Source organism: Lepisma saccharinum, chromosome 4 (assembly GCF_977018435.1).
Source record: "Lepisma saccharinum chromosome 4, izLepSacc3.1, whole genome shotgun sequence".
NCBI classification, from domain to species: domain Eukaryota; kingdom Metazoa; phylum Arthropoda; class Insecta; order Zygentoma; family Lepismatidae; genus Lepisma; species Lepisma saccharinum.
In genome coordinates, this window is record NC_139232.1 from 117,180,622 (window position 1) to 117,203,448 (window position 22,827).

General features: G+C 39.2%; 1 protein-coding gene across 12 annotated transcripts in view; it reads right to left on the reverse strand.

The window, feature by feature from the left end:
- tweek (transmembrane protein KIAA1109 homolog tweek) overlaps positions 1-22,827 on the reverse strand; it is a 211,042-nt gene that overhangs the window by 41,503 nt on the left and 146,712 nt on the right. For all 12 annotated transcript variants that reach the window (XM_083121295.1, XM_083121294.1, XM_083121287.1 and 9 more), the window contains 7 exons: positions 8,473-8,656; positions 7,613-7,789; positions 6,906-7,052; positions 6,286-6,394; positions 5,099-5,220; positions 2,138-2,263; positions 1,202-1,448 (listed from right to left, as the gene is read on the reverse strand). In XM_083121295.1, coding sequence (XP_082977421.1) covers positions 1,202-1,448; positions 2,138-2,263; positions 5,099-5,220; positions 6,286-6,394; positions 6,906-7,052; positions 7,613-7,789; positions 8,473-8,656 — 1,112 coding nt within the window. The remainder of the gene's footprint in view (positions 1-1,201; positions 1,449-2,137; positions 2,264-5,098; positions 5,221-6,285; positions 6,395-6,905; positions 7,053-7,612; positions 7,790-8,472; positions 8,657-22,827) is intronic.

A 22,827-nucleotide genomic window follows, 5' to 3' on the forward strand; every position in this document is an offset into this window, starting at 1 on the left:
TTATCTTTTCAACAAAAATCATGTCACATATCTGCATTGCACACAGTAGAAAGACTCCTTCTACCTATTATAATTTCAATACAGAGTGGCCACAAAGTCCAACATTGCACATGTTTATTACAAAGAAACTAATATGTTATGGCTGCATGGCTTCTGGCAAAAGAAAGAAAAACTCCTAAAATGTTGTTTCTTTTTGTTTCTCTTTTCTATTCTTTTCCTTTCTAGGTAGAGGCAAGTTGTGCTGTGGTTTTTAACACACACATGCTGTAAAATGGAAATATATATATGTAAAAGTTTGAGTGTTTGTAAATGCTCTTGCCAAGGTTGCTTTTTGCCCGGTAGTCGGGCAAGTCAACGGTTAGTTTTCACCAACAGCTTCCTTGTTTAAAAGGTAACAAAAGGGCCTTTGCCCTGATGGTTGGGGGTGGGTCAGTTTTGTCACAGGTATAAATACCAGGTTCTGACTGGTTCGAGGGAGAGCCACATGGATACATAGATAGTTGCATAGAGCCAGATGGATTGACAGAGGGAGATGCATACAGAGAGAGTGAGTGCCGTATGTAAGGAACTTCTGCGTGATAAACTGCAGGGGTGGGTCAGTGCTATGGTAAATAGTGCACTCGTAGCTCAACGTACAGGTACATACAGCACTCAATGAGGTTTTAAGGTATCATGATACCAAGTCACCGACTGCTGTACAGCAAAATTTTAAGAGGGAATGTGGACAACCACCAACTGATTACAAAGCATTGTTGGGTGGTATGACAAGTTTAAGAAGACTGGAAGTGTGCTTTTTCATCCAGCTACAGGGTGACAGTGAAGAGAGTGTTGATGCTGTGCAGCAAGCATTTCAACAAAGCCCATCCAAGTCTACTTGTGCATCTCGTGCATTTGGAATTTTCCGGTCCACAGCGTAAAGAATTTTACACAAGCCACTTCACTTCTATGCGTATAACGTGCAGATAGTGCAAGCGTCGAAGCGAGATGACTGTCCTCGTAGTGAGCTTTCTCTTGTTCTGACGCCATTATCAGTTTCAGCAAAGAAATATAATCCAGAATAAAACTTTAATCATAATTAAAAAGAGAGGAACAATTTATTACAGCATCCCTTTACCAACTCAATATATATGTAACTGTAATAGTTTCTTTGTAATGTTGGAAAGACTTTCTGGCCACCCTGTATTATAATACAAGTATTTACCTATTCGTGTTTTGAAGAAGGCAAACTGCTGGAATTCTGGTTCAGCCTCCTCAAAGATCACATTCTTGATAAGCTGGCCTAGGCTGAGGTTGATGTCCACTTGGGCTTTCCCAAATATCTTCATGTCAGGATTCGGTTGAGCTGATCCAGAGATATTCTGAACCCTGTTGGAGAGCTGGAACTCCACAGCCCCCGTCTCCAACCTCACAGCTGAATTGGTGGGTGTTGTGGCAGTCAGCTGAATACGCTGCAGTGAAAGGAAAAATTGTTCTGAAATTGCATTTCTTATTGGTAATGTTTCAGCAATTAATACAGGCAAAATGATGTGCTCATTTCATGTAATTTACATTTCCTTGTTTGAGTAGACACCAACTCATACTGTGCACAATTAAGAAACACTACTGGTAATGCACTAACTGGAAAAGAAAAATACATACACAAATAATAATAACAGAAAAATAATACAAATTCTGCACCTATTGATGCCCAAGTATGTATCTGCAATTGTCTAAAGAAAACTTTACCAATTCTCCTGATTTGTGGCCTACAGTACCTTTGATCTATACTCAGCTTTTCTACTACTATAATGGCTAATGCTGTCATCTTGTAATAAAGAAGTCACAGGTTTCATTTCTGATGGATGCATATTGCACAATAATTTGTATTACGCTGTAAACTGTAGATCCAGTTCCAATTAATATACCTGAGGATAAACTGGATTTGAAAAAAAAAAAACATTAACGATCTGCATCTAAAGAAGATGTAAAACTGGCCCAAATTTTAAGAAGTGTCTGATGAGTATTTTTTTAATTATTATTTCTGTTTGACTGAGCAGGTAGTTACTTTTATGAACTACATTCAACTTTTGGTGTGATTTTATCTACAACTATTATTTTGGCAGTGCATGGCATTTTGTAGTGTCAAGTGCTTACTTACTTTTACTCGGATAACCAGAGAAAACAGGAGTCTCTTCAATGAGGAAGATGCTTCTTCTGTTCCTTCTAACCAGAGGGGGACAGGCTTTTCTCCTCCATAGACCTTCTGCACTACCTCATTCACTTCCTGAGAATAGAAAAAGGTTACAAATCATTTCTCATATATATTGCATACCATAGCACTCAATGCATTGTACTACATCTAAAACAGTATATTTTTTTTTGGAGTGAGACAGATATAATTAGTACTCTAATCAGTATCAACAAATATAGGCATATCACTGCATCAGTTTAGCCTGCAACCAAGTCCAGTCATTTTCTTATTATTTTATGGACATAAACATAGATATGCTCTAGTTTTGCAAGATGAATGTGTGAATACGGTTTCTGTCTAAGGCAAAGTCACCTAGGTATATACTTAGTTCATTCGAATGAAAAGGTCCATTTTATTTTTTATGAAAAAGCATTTTATGCGAGGCAGTAATTTCATGTGTTTTGTATACCCACAGGTATATATGACGTTTTAGTAATGAGGCATCTGTGCATGTGCAAGTGGGCGACGAATGATAAGGGGCAACGAGACACAGGAGGATCTCTGTATTCAAGGAGAGAGAGTCTCCTGTAAACTCTTCTTTCCTCTCCACACCCTGTCTTTTATCCCAGAGTGGAGAAGAAATTATATCCTTACAGAAAGAAAATGTACGAGGGGAAAAGAGCAAACTCCCCCCCCCCCCCCTCGGTAAGTAGACAAGGGAAGTGGGGAGCATAGTGCCAGGGTCATTGCAGACAGCCTTTCCTTTTCTTTTCAACTGGGGAACCAACGTCGTCGCCTTGTAATCAAGGAATCCTGGCTCGATACAGGTGGCAAAAGGGGGGAGGGGGCACATCTAACAAGGGGAAAGGGAAGGTGAGCGTACAATGGCAAAGACATCCACCTCTCTTGCTCTTTCTCTGAAGAGAAAAAAAGGTAAAGGGGCTGGAAACAGCAGAAAAAGGAAGAGAGAGAACTTAGGGTACTTCAGAGAGGGAAGACAGCACGTGGAGGGATACCTTGATGCCTCAACCTTCCTTCGCCCTGACTCTCCTCTCGTAGCCAGGGAGGAGTGCCTATCCCCCCCAAGGCCAATGAACAAGTTCCAGCATCTTTTCCCCTTTTTTTCAGAATCAAAGGGGGAGGGGGGAGAAATATCAATTCAATTTCAGCCGGAAAGTTACAATTTTTTGGGTTCCGGATTCGAATCCCAGCCTGGGGGTGTGGGAAGATGAAGAAGAATCGGCTTCTTCTTCTTGTCTCTATTAGACTAGTTCTCTCTCCACCCCACCCCTCCCAGGATCTCCCCCTTACACCCCTCTTCTCTCCCAATCGGGAAACACGTGTCCGTTATCTAATCACCTTCACTTTCTTCCCCCCAGGTGGAACACTGTGCTGAACAATGGAGCTGCCATTAAGGGACGTGTCCAAGGAAGAACAGCGGGGTGTCATTAGGTTTCTTCATGCCGAAGGAGTACATCCAGCAGACATTCATAGGAGAATGAAAGTTGTGTATGAAAAATGTGTATCGGACAAAACAGTGAGAAAATGGTGTAGGCATTTTCGTGGTGGACGAAACACACTGAAGGAGATGCTCGGCCGGGACAGTTGAAAAATCGCATTTCTGATTGGACAGTGGCTGCTATTGACAACCTTATTCAAGAAGACAGATGAATATCCCTGGCAGCCATTAGCGAACAAGTGAACGTGTCATTGGGTAGTGTGCATGACATTGTGAGGCACAGACTGGGTTACAGGAAAGTGTGCGCACAATGAGTGCCAAAGTGTTTGTCAGAGGAACAAAAAATGTGCAGAATGGGAATGTCATTGGCTCATTTTATGCGATACAGGAATGAAGGTGAGGACTTTATCAGCAAAATCATTGCTGGAGATGAATCTATCTGCCCGTATTACCAGCCAGAATCAAGGAGGGACAGTATGGAATGGAAGCATACAGGATCACCAAAACCAAAGAAAAGCAAGTCACAACCTAAAGTTGGCAAACTTATGATGACCGTATTTTTCGATGACCAAGGACCACTGCTAGTGGAATTCCTTCCGGAGGGACACACAATTAACGCAAACACTTACTGTGACACACTGCATCGTCTACAGACACCAATCAAGAATAAGCATAGAGGAAAACTCAGCAAAGGCATCATTTTACTCCAGGACAATGCTTGTCCCCATACAGCCAGACAGACACAGGATCTGTTGCAATCATTCCATTGGGAAGTGCTAGACCACCCTGCATACAGTCCTGACTTCAGTCCATGTGATTTTTACATTTTCGGACCTATGAAGAAACACCTCAGAGGACGACGCTTTGCCTCGAGTCCTGAGCTGCAGGAAGCTGTCAGGGAATGGTTTCATTCCCAGCACAAAGACTTCTTCTACCAAGGAATTCATAACCTTGTTTCAAAGTGGGACCAGTGTCTTACCTCATACGGAGAATATGTGTAGCCAACTACTGTAATTAAAGTTTCTGCAAGGAAATGGACCTTTTCATTTGAATGCACCTAATACATTCATTAAGCAGAGATAAATGGTCCATGGTTTTCAAAGTTCATCAGAAATTTTATATTAGATCAGCACAATATCTATAAATTTTTATATCAGCACTATCATTATTGGCAAAAACTTCATATTAGTCCAGTCCATCTTTGCAATTTTTATACCACTTCTAATATATTTTTATATACTCGGTAAAAGTGAAACTGGAAATTCTGAATGCTACATTCAATGTGATTCATTAAAACCAATTTTTTCACTTCAAAAATTTCCTCTTTGCGGGTTCTTCCTGAACGTTGACTTCATTTTATTTGCAACCATCTACAATACATATTAATGAAGTACACCACTTATTGTGGGTAAATAGGTAATGTACTCGTATATAAAGTGCACTGAGCTACAAAAAAAATATTAATTTACCTTCATAAATACTTTCTGGACAAATACCAAGTGATTCAGAAGATCAGTGGTTAACGAATGCTCAAACACACCAATATCAGCCACAGCACTCAGGTAGCTCCCTTGTCTCAGGACAACACCATCTGCAGGGAAAGAGAAATGAACATGACAAAATAGTAAACAAAAATGCTCAGGAATACTATGTGCATAAGTGATTCTACATGCTAAATCTACGTGGCAATAAAGTCATTTCGAAAAAAGTTCAACATTATTGTTGGGAAGCTAAAATCCAGACCGTTTAGTATTTGTACTGTATTGTTCAGTTTAATTTTGTCACTAAATGGTAAAGAGATGCTGCTGCTTGAAAGAGTTGAGTCACAGGTAAAACATAAAGTTGGGTGGCTAAAAAGTTTTTGCAGGTAAGCAAGCAAATACAGGTACAAGAAATGGTATTTGATTTGAATTTAAAATTTTGGGTGCGTCAGCACTAAGGCCATTTTGCACCCTTCACATAATACTGGGTCCAGCCCCTTATCGTTACAAATCACAACTCTAACGTTGCAGAAATAAAATCATAAAATATTGAAATGTTCCGACTTTCGTTAAAAGCTGAGGCTGCAAAGGGGCACTCAGCACACATAAAGACAAAAGGACAGGACAATACAAACAAAATTATACTGGCCATGGGGCCAGTCGCCAGAGCCTCGTTAGTCTTCAGTCCAGGGTGTACTAACGTGGAAGTGAGGTTGACATTTGGGTGTACTACGTGGAAGGTCACCCCTTACACCCCAAGAAATGGTATTGAACAATTCAATCCCTCCTGATTGATGTTATCTTAGGAAGATTAATTTCATTTCTCCATGTCAAAAAACCAAGATCAACCACTCAGGAACTTTAGGAAGCTATGCATGTGCAATATTGGTCAACTAAAAATGTGCCTCTTAAATCTCAAACTTGAACCTGTTGAAAGCAAGGTGATCAATCTAGACTCTAAGGGTTACCAGAATACTCTGATACGTGGTATAGAGCAGCAACTTTACTACATGCAAGTTCTGCCATTAAATGCACCATCAACAAGATCCATGTCACTGTTAATCTCAAACATTTCAAACAACTCTGATTTATTTTTCTCTCTCTCTCACTCATATTCACACACACACAAACCACTTGCTAAGAACTACTTCGATAATGGATGAAAATATTCTTACCAGCAAATTGAGTCTCTATAGGATTGTTTCCATCTTGTACATACTCAGCCGACACATGAACTTTTGGCAGCTCTATGCTGGCAGCAGATGGGAGGTTGGCTTCAGTAACCTGAAACAGAGCAAAAGATGCTGATGCATTACAGTATCAACTAACAAAGAGAAAAACATTTTTTTTTCAAAATAATAATAAAAAAAAATAATATTTTCACTTCATGAGGAGTATGTGATATACACATGTTAAAGTGTAAGGATATTATATTACTTAAGTTTAATCCCTTGGTTGTGTTGGAATTATTTCTGACAGTTGTCTAATACAGTCAGTCACCTCTCCAGCCCACCCAGCCTCCTGAGAATTCAGTACCAGAGGCATAAACGGAGTTACAGCAGAAGCTCATTTATGGTAGTGATTACGAACTGTGTTATCCCGTAAGTGTTTTAATAATAAAGGATATCCAGTTTTTTTAATAATATGAAGTAAACCTTTGAGATACTGATTATCGGTATAATAATTTAACATTCTTCATGTCAAACTTCTTTCAAGTAGCCACGAAATTCCTCGAAATGTCAATTACTAACAGATCAAATTTCAAGTTCGGTTCTGGATGCTCAGTTCCACATACCTGAAGTTTTGTAGTGAAACTTAGAGAGTGCTGAGGAAGGTCGATGGTGAACTTTGCCTTGCTTCCTGTGACTCCCGAGCTGTTCACTTGGTCCATCTTGTACTGCGCCTGGAGTGACGGCAGCAGGGCTGCAGTTATGCTCAGGCTCTACATGGAGAAACAAGCAAAATCCAATGTATATTGTACAACTTATAATAGTAAATGATCTAACCTATTTAAAAAAAAAAAAACAACACCTCTCAGTATATGTCCTACTTTCCAGTATTGCAAGACTTCACAAAACATGTAAAGCAACAAGGTTAAAAACAACACAGCAATGGTCATAAAAATTTATTTATGCTGAAACTCTAAGGTAGAAATTTCCTTGCATTCATAACTGGGAATCCAGGTTCCCATGGTTCAATACTTCCCATGGTTCAATACCAGGTACAGTGGAACCTCAATTTTATGTTTTTCAGGGGACCAAGGTGAAAAAAACCTAAAATGCGGCTAAATATAAAATCGAGGAAAATTTTATAATATTTTGCAATGTTAGGACCATCAAGATAGAATGTATAATGCGGGAAAATGAAAAATCCGGGAATGTAAATGTTCCTGGGCATTGTTTCTCTCATCCATTACATCATTCTGTCATTTACTACCAGTGCCGCAATTAACTTTAAAAAGCTGTTGCAAAATCAGGTTTTAACAAAATCTGAAAATCCAACCTGAAGTATTATTGAAAACTGCATGACAAGTGGCTGCAGGAGGTTGGACTCTGCCTGTTGCTTCTGGGATGCTGAGACTTCTGGAGAATGGCGAGGGGTGTGAGAAGGGACGTAATCTATTTCATCAACTGTTGTGCCTCGACTGATACGGCTAGCTGTCCGAGAAACACGTAATTCCTGCAGGAGAAAAACAAAAAAATGTATTACTTCAAACCAACAAACACAAGAATCCCACCTTCATTTCTTAAGAAATTATTATTATTATTTAATCATTATTTGAACAAATAAAAATAATTCATTATCACTAAGTGTTTGAAAACTTTCAACAGCCAGCAGAAATATGAACATACATGTCAGCAACTGTTCAATTATCATATACAAATATTTTTTCTTAATAAAATATGCAACTTAATACATATAGAGCAGAACCTGTACCTATAATTAAACAGTATTTTTAAAAAAAATCAAACTTCACAGATATAATGTTTATGCCACTTCCAATTCAGTAGGAAAAGAGTATGAGCCATCTTAGTTTCTAAAGTGCACATGCGGCCGAGCCACAAAATAGAGAAATTTTCATTTTGTGTGGTGAGTGTTTCTTCTTACTATTTATATTTGTTTACCCAAATGGCTCCTGCCCTTCCTTTTTTCCTTCTTCTGAAAGGTGCAGTTAGTCATACATGCTGAAGCGCCCAGAAATTTTAATTCATTAATTCCTATATAAACACTTACTGTGTGATTTATTTACACATTCTCATTGACTAAAAATGAACAATGTGAGCCAGAAGTATAAATTAAGCACACAGCAGTTGTTATTTAGGCTCTGGGCATAAGCTTTGTATTAGGGAAATGTCTCTAACCTGTAGAGTCGAAGAGAGCTGCTTGCTCCCCCGTGTCATCATTCCATGCAGAGCAACAGGGTGTTGGGGAATGTCAATGTTCACAGCACCAACTGTCAGGAGACCAGAGTTCTTATCCTTGGAGCGGCGAGAAACACTTGAATACAGGGCCTGAGATTTTCCAACAGTCACCCTGACAACGGTTCTGGAAACATTAAAAGATTCCATCATTTAACATTCACAGCATTCTTTTTTATTATTATTATTTATTATTAAAGTAGGGTTGCAATTAAGATTACAATTTTCTTTACATAGAATCTGTAACTACAAAAACAGCTTTTTGCCCTACATGAATTAATATACAGTTATGCTATTTGTTTATAAGTATACATAAAATGGAATATTATAAATTTATATAATTGAAGAATATAAGAAATAGAATAAAATAAACCTTTTTGCTATGTTATATGAAGGAGGCAATGAGGTAGATGAGGCATGGTGTCAGTATTCATAGATTAATTGCTTGATTCTAGGTGCTGCACACACACACACACACACATTTTTTTCACATGTTGTGAAAAGGATAAATTCTTATCTAGGTGCATACAGAGATATTTGAGAGATTCGCATGGTTTTACATTGGAATTACCTATTTTAATGTTGTCAATTATGGTATTGTTATTGTTTTCACTGGATAGTATTAATACTTGTGTCTCAGACTCGTTCACTTTCAACATGTTAGATTGATACCACTCAAGAACTTCGGGCATGTTCTTCTCAACATTTGCAATTACTTTTTCTAATTTGCTTGACACACAGTACAAGAGACAGTCATCTGCGTACAAATATAATTCAAACCCAAATTTCCTGTCTGCAATGTCATTCACAAACATGTTAAACAGTTTAGGACCTAGAATAGATCCCTGCAGTACACCAAGAGATACATTCAAACTGTTTGAAATCGAGTTGCCTACTTTTGTGTCAATACTCCTATTGCATAAATAACTTTCGATCCAGTTGTATGCAACAGCAGAGAAATTGAATTGATGATGTAATTTCTGTATTAATATGTAAATTTGGTTGAACACTGTCGAATTCTTTACTGATGTCTAGAGAAATAATGCCAATGCATTGCTTTCCTTTACGATCTAATATATTTCGCCAGTTACGTAACAATTCATGCACGAGTAATTCTGTTGAGCGATTTTTTCTAAAAGTGAACTGTTTGTCTGTCAGTAGATTGTTAGAATGTAAGTATTGTTCTAATGCTTGTCTATTACCTTTTCAAGAATCCTGCTTAATGATGAAGTTATTGATATGGGGCGATAATTATTTACTTGCATCGGGGAACCCCCTTTAAATATAGGCATGACCCTTGCATGTTTCCAAGTGTTAGGAAAGATTCAGCTTTTTAAGGATAAATTAATTATATCTGTGAGAGGTTCGGCAATCCATGGGGCGAGTAGATATAGTATGCGATTACTTATTTCATCGAAATCTGGACCTTTTCTGAGGTTAAGTTTTTGAAGAATTTTCATAATGTCATTACGCGATATGGGCTTAAAACTGAAGCTGGTTTCTTGATATTTATCGTAGTTTTCATATTGTTTGTTACTTTTATTGTTCTTCGCCCTTAAATTGTTAGTGAATGCGACACCCTCGCATCTTCCATAATTGTTTCATTGTTATGTTCAACAGATGCGATGGATTGGCTTTTGCTATCATTTTCAGTTAATAACCTAAAAATCTTGAATTTATTATTGCCTGAATATTTATCGGAACAGATCTGCGTAAGGATATAATTTCTTTTTGCATCTTTTACTGTTTTTGTTACATAGTTCCTTAAAGTCTTATAATGTTCCCACGTGTAATTATTATTATTTGAACTATGTGCTCGCTTCAACATCTGGTTCTTGAGTGATATCAATCTAGAGTGCGCGTCAAATCTCCTGCATATGGCCTTGAACTGCTGAACAGCACCAGCGAATCGCAGACATGCAGCGTTGCCTAGTTCAGAACCTGTTTCACCTCGCTACTAAATCGTGTACCTGGCGCTCGGATATAAATATATTATTTCAAGTGTCAGTAGTTCAACAGATGGAAAGATAATGAATTTGCGAGTATGTACGAAAAACAACGAGTATGTACGAAAAACAAGCGTGATTGTAGCTTATACCGTACCCTCTGTAGAAGCAATGTCATTATAAACGTATTTGCATTGTATCGTTTTTGTTCTCTCTTCGTTCCTGTTGCATTCCGAAACTTTCCGTGTGTGTGTGTGTGTGTGTGTGTGTGTGTGTGTGTGTGTGTGTGTGTGTGTGTGTGTGTGTGTGTGTGTGTGTGTGTGTGTGTGTGTGTGTGTGTGTGTGTGTGTGTGTGTGTGTGTGTGTGTGTGTGTGTGTGTGTGTGTGTGTGTGTGTGTGTGTGTGTGTGTGTGTGTGTGTGTGTGTGTGTGTGTGTGTGTGTGTGTGTGTGTGTGTGTGTGTGTGTGTGTGTGTGTGTGTGTGTGTGTGTGTGTGTGTGTGTGTGTGTGTGTGTGTGTGTGTGTGTGTGTGTGTGTGTGTGTGTGTGTGTGTGTGTGTGTGTGTGTGTGTGTGTGTGTGTGTGTGTGTGTGTGTGTGTGTGTGTGTGTGTGTGTGTGTGTGTGTGTGTGTGTGTGTGTGTGTGTGTGTGTGTGTGTGTGTGTGTGTGTGTGTGTGTGTGTGTGTGTGTGTGTGTGTGCGTTGGTATACCCGTCATTAGGAGGAACAAGATCAGAAAAATTACCAGCATTAAGAGGGACTTTTTCATTGCGAGGTAATTTTGGTGGTTCCTCGGAACGAGAGAGCACATTATTTAATATTATGGCCGAACGGGCAAAGGAAAATTTAATGTCGTGGAATTAATCGACGAAGGGGACCAAGATCTATATTTTGATAAAAGATAGAACAATGTCCGACAATTGTACTCGGAGTTATGCTACAAAACAGTGCATTTTTCTGGTTCCTCTTTTCGGGGCATTGTGCCTGTACGTGTGTATCAGGTGTTTATCGGTTCCTCTCAACGGGGCTCTGTGCTTATCACCTACACACAACGTGTGTGTCGTTTGTGCGACGCCAGAGACATCTGCAGTGTGTGAAAAATTGCGGAACTACATCAGCGGTGACGTCAAGGCGGAGCGAGGAAGATCGTAGGGGGTGGGGCCTGCGGTTGCAGAGAACAGCGTTGTCGGATCTCCCCCTCAACTTACATGACTCAGCATTTTTAACTGACGGCTGTGAACGTTGCATTGTTCGCAGTGCTGAATAAGTTGCAACGCTGGAGAATGCAGCGTTGCTACATCATTGCCTACATGGGAAATGTTAACTGCGCTTCACGATTGCGTTCCGAGAGGGTTCGTTGTGTGATAGTAGCCGTATTTAATATATCGGTTTGAGCTTGGGCAATTATGTCTCGTATTTCTCGGAAAATATATATATCAACGAAGAATTGTAGCAATCTGCCGGAGGGCGCGTGTGAGCGAGCAAAGAATATTGTAGGAAATGCTTGTGTATTTCCTCATCAAGAAAGCAAACTAGTAGGATTTCTTCTTGTATTAATTAACAAAATATTCAACCAGAGTTCCTATGCTAGAATACTGGAAATGATCAATCTGACTAAAACACAAAAGCCAGATACAGGACAATATAGTACAAAAACAACATACATTTTTACGTTCTTAATTATGGTCTAACTATTCGTTTTCTCCGTCTACTCCACTCGTTAAAAATTTGCTCCTCCTCTGTGGTGACAGTGGCGTATTTAAGAGTACGACTTTAATCTCCTTCCCGAAATACCTTCCACCCTTAAAATGTTTCTTTCGTCACTAGAATGCAGATGCATATGTTCAAAAATGGCAAAATACGTAGTTAAACATTAATAAGAATAGGTTCTTCACTAACATTTCAATATTTTTCGTAATACATGTCTCTAAACTAAGGTAGAATTCACACCGAACTTACAGGCGACACGTGTTGCTTGAGGATTTCACCAATCCAACGCAAGTTTCTGAGCCCTATTATGCCTGCCGCTACGTTATGAAACGTTGCTGTGGATTGACGCGTTTCCAATCGACATATGTCATTTGCACTTGCTGTTTGGAGTGAAATCCACGTGTTGCTTGACGTTTCGGTCTGAAAGTTACAGGCGACAAACAACACGGAGATGCCAAGCAGCTTTCAGACCAAACCGACACACAACACATGTCGCTTCGGAACTAGTCAATCAATATCAACGTTTCACACCTTAGCGGTAGCCCCAGAAGACTGAGTTCGACTGGTGAGATTCTCAAGCACCACATGTCTCTTCAATGTGAAATCTCTCAATGAGAGAAGAGCCCAGTTCGAGAGACATGTAAAAGCTCAGTAAAGCAACACATACACCGCGCACAAGTGAACAGACCAAGTCAATTTGATGCACGGCCCGAGCGACATGGTGATTTCACACCCAAGCGACAAGCGACACGAGACCCTTCAATCTAATGCAAAAGATTCATTGCGTATGCGGGAACAACAGAAACAGGTGACACGATGCACCGTATTGAGAACATAGTCCAGTCCAAGCTACAAATGGAGCTTGTGTCGCTTCAGTTCAAAATTTTTGTTTTCAAGAAGCACGTTACAGGGGGATTTCACACTGAAACGACACGACACACATGATTTTGTGCGAGCAATAAAGGTTTCGATTTCCTGTGGGGCATAGCACCTTGCACTGGCGTACGCAGGGGGGAGCTGATGGGGCTACTGCCCTCCAGAAATTTTAAGAAAATCCAAATTTTTAGATGAAAATTTGTTAAGAACTCAAAGAAAGGAAAGATGTAAACGCAAACCTCCCTTAAAGTTAAAATGACACCCGATAACCATTTCTGTCTTCGAGTACAATTTTAAGAGTGAAAAGTTCAAAATGTACGATAGCCTATATATTTTATTCGGTATCCCACAATTCTAGAACAAAGCTATATACTATACACCTTTACAATTTCAGCCCCTCCAGAACAAAAATCCTGCTTACGCCAGTGGCACCGTGAGAACAATTGGAGCAGACTATGATATCGAAAACCAGAAAACTACGGCGACTCAATTGTATTTAACTTAGTATATGGCACATGTTTTCCCTCTTCTCGAGTGGCAGCAACGAATCGTCCCCTACGTATGGTCAGTGCATCGCCCACTGGCATATACATGAGTGAGGGATGAAAGACAGGCCTGTGGCAAGGAGTAGCAAGTCTCCATTTTGACTTCACAGCCTAACAAAGAAAACTAAAGGTGGCCAGGAGGGGAAATTTCCTTTGGGCTCAGGATCGTGGTGTGTGTTGCAAGGCGTGCTGTCGACAGTGGCGGCGATTGGGTTCCAAAACTGGGTTGCGCAAAGGAACTTTACTTTTCCTTTATAGATAAGCTTTAGCATAGTATCGGATCAAAAGTGGCTAAAAGTGGGGGGGGGGGGGGCAACTGCCGCCCTACGCTCCCTCAGTCAGTAATGATTATTCGACTGTGAAATCAGTTGAAATATTGGAATCAGATTCTTTTCTCATTCATCCATACACATTCTATTTCATTTCGCTTTGTAATAAAAATAAGCACTTGATAAATTTTAAAAAATATATATTTTTAAAATTGTTTTTAAAATCAACGAAATTAGACAGAAATATTACTGACACATTTTAAGAAAGAAGTTACAGTCCGTGAATTACTTTTTCACAGTGTTCAATAATTTTATTAGGAAGCGCTTTTCTGCCATTTTATTTAACCGCAACGGTGCGGATGTGTGGTGTTTAGAAGAAATTTAGGAAGGGACACGTCATGCCCAGGCCGGGATTCAAACCCGGAAACCCTGGCGTCGTATTACACTGAACTAACCTCTCCCCCAGATTTTGGAGGACAGAAAGTAAGTTATTAATATAATATACAAGATGTAATATATTATATATTACATATTATATAATATAATATTCGAACCAGTGTATAGGGCCTCCCCGATGGCGCAATCGTTGCCTTGTAATCAAGGGGTCCCGGGTTCGATACCCGGTGGAGGCACATAGTGGTTCGGATCCTACTTTAAACTGTAGGTCCAGTCCCGATTAGCCTTACTGTGCATAAACTGGACTTAAAACACCAAATCAAACCAAACCAGTGTATAGTGCACCTCCACTGCATATCGCCAGTTTACAAGGCGATTCTCATATTCTCTATACCCTGTACTATTCACAGTTACAATACAAGTGTTAACCCATTGAGAAACCTAGGTTTGCCATTTTAGAATCTCTCTCTCCAGGAAGTAGTGTAATCAAGGGGTCCAGAGTTCGTTACCCGGTTGAGGCAATTGCATGGACGTCCGCAGGATTTTTTCCAGGGAGGGGCAAGGAAGGTATTTTTTCCCAGGGGGGGCAAACGAAGGCAAATTTTCCCCAAAAATTGTGTTGTTCCCTAAAAAACATTGCTTTAATTTGAATTTATGGTGTTCATACAATAATTAACACATATTATTGCGGCTAAAATGAAATTATATGTGTGAAATACATATTTTTAGTTGACTTTCATTTTCCAGGGGGGGCCACGGCCCCCCCTTGCCCTCCCCCCCTTCCGGACGCCCATGGGCAATTGTGGTTCCGATCCCACTTTAAACTGTAGGTTCAATCCCGATTACCCTTTCTAGGCATAAAGTGTACTTAAAAACAATCTTACATTGAACTTGATTGAAATTACATTTTTGCTTGCAAGTTTGAATATGTATATTAATATTAATAATATTAACAATAATTACTTTAATTAATAGAGTACGTAATGAAGTACGAAAACATTGAGATCTGATCAAATTGTCCTTTGCTTATAGAGATGTTACTGACGCAAGTATTGATGGAATGAACTGCAATGAGTTATTTGCTACCCTTGAAAAAAAAACGAACCAAACGAAAACGCCGCCCGCCTCCCCCTCCCTGTCCTGTTTAAGGGGAGAGAGTGGTCAGACGTTCAGACCAGACGCTTGGCAACTCTGAACTACCCTTTCTTTGTCAGTGCAAGGGATGGGGGTGCGAAGAAGTGTTTGCGCACCTTTTAATTTTCTTCCGCACACATTTTTCAACCAATAACACCAACTCTTAAGAGTGCCATCTCCGGTGGAGGCACACTTTAAACTGTAGCTCCAGTCCCGATTAGCGTTACTGTGCATAAAGTGGACTTAAAATACCAACTCAACAAGAACAACTCTTAGAGTGCCATGCTATCTCATGTCATATTCACCGCCGAATGTTACGTTCTAAAGTGAGACCGCTGTTATTGTTTACAACAGGTAAACACCGATCGCCGATTTCTTTCCTGTACTGTCGGCAGTTTATAAAGGCAAGCCGCCATTTTCTTTCTTTTGTCAGCATTGTTGTTAAGAATTGTTTCTCTTATGTTTCACGTAGTCTGTGTTTGTCGATAAGTGCCTATAGCTCAGTGTCAGGTGCTTTGTGTTATCCTTTGCGTTGTTGATACACCGTTTTTGTTGTCTGCCTACTGTCGGATCAAAAATTATGTATACTCGAGTTTTGGACTCCAATTAAAAATTAATCAGTAGACCTACATAAAAACGAGTTACATCAAAATTTGACTGTTTCAATTCTGTATTAAGCTATAGTAACCAATTCTTTTTCGAGTATGATTCGATTTTTAGTCGTCTTGAGAATAAAAAAAAGTGCCGTTTTTTGCGTTTTCCAAACAAGAAATCCAAAAAATTTAAAAAATCGTCCGATCGTGATCGAATTTAAATATGCAGGTAGAAAGGTTGTAAATAGAATTCTTAATTTTCAATTTTTTTTTATTGGGTAAAAAGTCAAATGTGTCTTATCAATTTTCTGAAACATATTCCCTCCCATCCCGTGGGAAAATACCTTGCTTGCATTTCCTTGGAAAAAATCTTCCAATTTTTCATGTATGTCATTGGCCTCCCTTCAACAAGCTGTTCTTTTCAAATTTTTGGCCTCTCCGATGGCGCAGTGGTAGCATCGTCGCCTTGTAATGAAGGGGTTCCGGGTTCGATTCCCGGTGGAGGCATATAGTGGTTTGAATCCCCTTTAAACTGTAGATTCAGTCCCGATTAGCCTCACTGTGCACAAAGTGTACTTAAACACCAACTCAATCAATCAATCAATCAAATTTCTAAACATGTCTTGTACTAAAACCGAGCAAGAGTGAAGCAGTTGGAGTTTTAAAATCCACTTTATGCACAGTAAGTCTGGACCTATAGTTTAAAGTGGGATCCGAACCACTGTGTGCCTCCATTGGGTATCGAACCCGGGACACCTTTCGCTAGTTTTATCCACTTTCATTGGCATAATATTGGAATTTCAATTAGTGGCTAAAACATGCATGCATGTTTCATGTTTTCTTTATTTTCAACACCGCGCCCCATAAATTTCATTCCACACCCTCTCAGCACTTCTACAGAGCATTCATTCCCCGACATTCGCTACGAGACTCGGCGGCTAGCGGCCCGGCGTCAGCGCTTGTCTTTCCCAGTGAACGGGTCCGCGACAGTCGCACGCTACTCTGTTTTTTTCGCTCTCCCTGCCTTCGCTCTCTTTCCCTTTCTGATGACGTTGCAGACTGACGCCAGTATAATCCTCCCTCGGAAGTTGTGTTGTGTCGTGTCCGTGTGTTGAAGATTGTGGCTTAATATGGCACAACAAAAGTTTACATTGCAACAAAGAATTTACGTTGTCGAGTATTACTTCGGAAAGAGGAATTGTGGAGAAGTGCGACTACGTTTTGCAACGAAATTTCCTGGTGTTCCCGTTCCACATAGAACCACTATATTAAACCTCGTAAAAAAAGTTTAGAGTAACAGGGTCAGTTCTGAATAAAAGTGGAAAGAAAAATGGGGAAATCTAAAAAATAAAGTATACAAAGACAATCCGCACACCATCAGTGAGTTAAAAGAGAGTATTGTACGAGAAATCGGGACAATTACAGTAGACGAACTTGCACGTGTAAATGCCAATTACCTTCGGAGATGCCAGGAATGTGTTGCAGCAGAGGGACATCATTTTCAACACCTTCTGTAGTCAAGGTTAGTACACAATATGAAAACTGTAATTTTAATAGCCGACTCTAGCGACTGTCGCGGACCCCGTTCACAGGGAAAGACGAGCGCTGCTACCGGGCCGCTTGCCGCCGAGTCTCGTAGCGAATGTAAGGGAATGCTCTGTATATAATTAATTCTGGCAACGCACCAAGATTTACGGTTGTGGTTTTCTCTCCGTTGGGGACAACGAAGACGTTTATGTAAGCAAATAAATAAAATAATAATAATAAACAGTTGTGTTTATATACGTACGTATACGTATATAATTTGTATCCCCTCCTACACATTCACCTGAAAGTGGCAACAGTTGTGATTCGTGGGACCGTCTGCTCAGTTGATATCTATGTTTTGGCCTTTTGAGTGTGTGCTGTATTCCCCAAGGCCCTCTTCTCTTGTTGTTGCTGTGCAGAAACACAATAATCCTGAAATCGCTTGTATAGCTAGGAATTAAGTACAATGTAAGTGACAGCGTGGAAGAGATTAGAGGGAAGAAATGGTATGGCAATGAGCGAAGTTGCCAAACGAAGAATGTGTGTATGAGAAATTACTATTGTTTTTGCATGATTAGTTCGTCATTAATTTCTTTCCTTTTGTTGCAACATATGATTTTTACTTCGAGACTTATAATAGGTCTGTGTGGGCCTCCCTGATGGCTCAGTGGCAGCGTCGTCACCTTGTAATCGGGGGTCCATGGTTCGATACCCTGTGAAAACACATAGTTGTTCGGATTCCACTTTAAAATGTAGTTCCAGTCCCGATTAGTCTTTCTGTGCATAAAGTCGACTTAAAACAACAATTCAATTCAATTATAATGAATGCTTTCATTATACTTTAATAATCCTAATTATTATGCATTGAAATATATATTGATACAATCAACTCCATAAAATGCTGAAAATTGATATTGGAAATATTAATAGATTGAAGAAACAGGTGTATATAACTTTACTCTTCTTGTTTAAAGTAATCGAATTTTGAAGGAAAATGTAACTCACTTCCCCTTTTGTTATTTAGTGTCTAGTGGAGTGACCTACTAATTCTGACAGCAAATTCAATGAGTCATGATATTCATCCTGGTCAGGCAGGGTGTGGCTGCCTTTAGATTGTGTTTCATTTATCACATATTTAATAGTTCATCCTCATGCCGCAATTAACCTGGATACATATAATTTTGACCATAAATAGCAAAATGCAAGTAAAAACTTCTTGAAATTTACGATTTTCTTCGCATCAAAATTGTGGACATACGCCTAGTAGGCTCCTGTTGTCTGCAAGAAAAAATCTGGAATTTTATGAAATTTCTTGCCGCGTCTCATCGGGCTTGAAATGTATTACTTCACAAGAAAATTTTGAACAACTGTACTATCTTGCATTACGAGTTATAAAAGTAAGTAAATTCATCAAAAACTTTCACAAATCGTGTTTTAATACTGTCATAAACAGAATAGTGAATTGAAAGTGTCTGGGTATGGTTTGTGGAGGAGGTTTGTGACTTTTTAAAGGTATCATTATCGTAAAATCTGATAATAGTCATTTAAATGTTTTTAGTGAAAGAATAGCCTCACAGTTTCCATACGTCTGAATTACTGGCTCTACAATGGCTTTTGTGATAGTTCAACGGTTTGAGAGCTTTGATAAGTATTGATTGTGCCAAGCTTGCACTGCCGTACCCATGTAGTTGATGGGAGTTATGGCCCCGTATTTGACCCAGGTTAAAACAAAATAGAAGTCGAATAAATGAGAAGATGGCAAAATTTTAGACTGTGTGCTAAGAAGAATAAGCCATAACCAGTGGCGTAAATAACACCCCCGCAACCCCATCGTGCGGGGGAAGGGGGCCGAGCTTCGGGGGTGCATTAATTTTTGTTGATTTGGAGTTTTTTTAAGTCCACTTTATGCACAGTAAGGCTAATCGGGACTGGACCTACAGTTTAAAGTGGAATCCGAACCACTATGTGCCTCCACCGGGTATCGAACCCCGAACCCCTTGATTACAAGGCGACGACGCTACCACTGCGCCATCGGGGAGGCCCTGGGGACGCATTACGAATGACTGATAGTTCACAAGTTTTCTTTTTGGCGTTAAAATATATTTTCAACCAAACATGTATTTTTATGCATCTGCAACTGCAACATAAAGTGTTAATCACTAGAAAAGTAGAAAGCGAATTACCAGATTAGAAGAAAACCCTTCATTAGCTGTATATTTCAACCTCCGATTATTATACCCTAGTACTTAAACCGGACAGAAACGTCGTCGCCTTGTAATCAAGGGGTTCCGGGTTCGATACCCGGTGGAGGCACATAGTGGTTCGGATCCCACTTTAAACTGTAGGTCCAGTCCCGATTAGCCTTACTGTGCATAAAGTGGACTTAACACACCAAATCAATGAATTAAACCGGACAGAAAAGAGAGATTTTGGTTATGCTACTCCTCTATTTTAGACGCTGTTTATTGTGTTGGTTGGTTTCTTGTGTTTATTAGTTGTTTGCTAATAGGTTCGATAAACACTTTAATGGTGCATGGTGTAAAGGTAAAATTAATGATTGGATAGGTTTAAGTAAAAAAAGAAATCAAAGAACACCAAACCGATATCACATGATATATTTGATGTTGCGATATTTTTGCAACTATTAGTTACAAGTACGAAATTTGGTGATTTGAATTAACTGTGAATTATCAAGTTGATACAATATGATATGCCTATTCAAGATCAGCCTGTCTGTTTGCTTGTTTTACTCGGTCCAACAATCGAACCCAATCTGAACGCAGCTGTCACGATCTACGTAACTCAGTTCTGCGTAATTCGGTTTTATACGTAAATTACTGTACGTCTCGGGAAAATATAATTTTAAAACGTGTTAATTAACCTTTACTTGTACGTAATGCATTTATAGGTAATTCTGTGTTATACCTATAACATCCACTTTAAACTGTAGGTCCAGTCCCGATTAGCCTTACTGTGCATAAAGTGGACTTTAAACAACAAATCAATCAATCAATCAACCTATAACATAAAATACAGTTGTTTGTACGTAACCAAGCTACAACAATGTCACACAAAAACACAAATACGCAACAGGATAGGTGGATATGGCGGCGGTCGGTCTGGAATTGCGAGAAAGGGTAGTGCGGCGCGGCGGTGTCACAGAGAAGACAACAAACAGAGGCGGCACGCGGCATGAAATCAGAGGAGATTTGACGCAGTTGTTGAGAACAAGATACGAATTTTATTTTGTACGTACACTAGGTTGGCCACGTTTTCTTAACAGAAAATTAGGACATTCATGGATGCTAACAGGGGGGGGGGGGGGTTGTAGCTATAACTAAAAGAGCACAGGGTCCAGTACACCCCGCCCCCCCTCTTTGGCAAAGAGAAAGTCATGCTGCTTATGTGTTTCCTGAAACATTACATAATTCTCTTTAATCTATTTTCCTCTTGATTTTATTTGATTTTTGTTATTTAACACCGTCTTATTGTCACTTTTGGCTAATTGCAACAATGAATATGAGTTTCAATTCATGAGAGAGGAAAAGTTACCTACTTGGTCAGAAAGTAAATTGTATACGGGAAGTCAACGCTAATCCACATAAAACTATTCAAGTGACAAATGTAATGCACTTAAGAATTAAACTTTTAACTTGTAAATTCGTTAATTTAGCACTTTATTACAGAAATGACCTGTATTATACTGTATGTTGTAACTCAAAATAGATGCAGTTATTTTAATAATGGCGTGTTATGTAAATCTGATTTCTAAGTAATTCTCAGTTATACGTATTATTTTCTCTTCACCTTGACATACGTATAACTCAGGTTCAACTGCATAGCCATTGTGTTTTTCAACTCCCGTCAATAGTAGCATCATGTATCTGTTGGGATCAGATTCAATGGTAAACCATATTGCTCGAGGAGTGATGCCCAAAATAATCAATACCACCCTCTGTGAGGCAAAGGGTCATAAGATGGAGGGAGGCGCTAGTTGTCGTGGTGGATTCATTCTTGTGTAATATTCGCTTATTTCCAATTTCCAAAAAGTAACCTCAAGAAAGGTACCAAACTGGAATGTGTGATCTCACGTTTGGAAAGATGGCATTTCTTGCTTACAATTTAACTGTTCATTTTATTATAATTTTTACACTATAAGGCAGAAGTGTTTGAAATTTGCAACGGGAAGGTGAAGATTAGACTATGTACTTAAGTAAATAGTGGAGATGGGTCAGTGCTTCGAAGTAATTCGTTACTTATAATGCCGCCGTTGCAACTAATACTTAAATTCATCGAGTACCTAACTGTAACGCAGTTACCTTCCAAAGGGAATAACTGCAACTCTGTTACTTTTTAGGTAAATGTAACAGGTTTTTTTAGTTACTTCTAAAGTTACTTTTCCCGGTAATTATATGCTAACTTTGCGAACAATAGGACGAAAGAGAAAACATGACAACTCTCTTTATGATTGCTTGTGTCTCCGGGAATCTGGAGTAACCAGATATCGACGAAAATACGATACAGTCAGTACCTTTTCATTTCTATGCTCAATTTAGAAGCATGACGTACGAGTATCGTAAGTAGTAATGTAGTATAAAGATAATACAACAAAAATTGTGACATGCTTAATTATCTACATCTGAATCTAGAACTGTAGATTCGGATCTTGTATGAAAATAAAAATCGGGTATCCGGAACCGAAAATCAGAACCGGATATCAGGATCCAGTATCACCCGAGTTCCAGATCTAGCCATCCCAAACGCTAGTTCCTTTCCTTGCGATAGATCCGGCCTCAGGGTTGGCTGCGCCCTGTTCGAGGAAACAAGGTGGCGCCCACCTCTTCATTTTCAAGGATTATCTTGTGAATTACATGGGAGTACATTTTCGTTAAATTCATTCCTCTGATTCAATGTCACGAAATCTGTTTTTGTGTCTTGAGAATATAAAGAAAAATGCATGTCTCATTTCAAAAACATGTAAGTTCATTTTGTAGGAATATTCATTCCTTTTTGAGGAAACCTAAACTTGAAGGAAAGTCTTAGCTAAATATATCTACATCCCGGCAGGGATGCCCATTCCCCAAGGCCTTTGACGCACTCCTTCCCCCATAAAGATATAATATTTCCCCCACCCCCACCTTTATGCCGAATTATTTACTGAAATTATTTTGGTCACAAAAAATTTGCGGAACAATACAATATAAACAAATGTAAGCACTACATGTTTACTTTAGGTATTGTTTTCAATATATACTTATATGTTTATTATATGTTACTTTGACATTGATTGGGGGTCCCGGGTTCG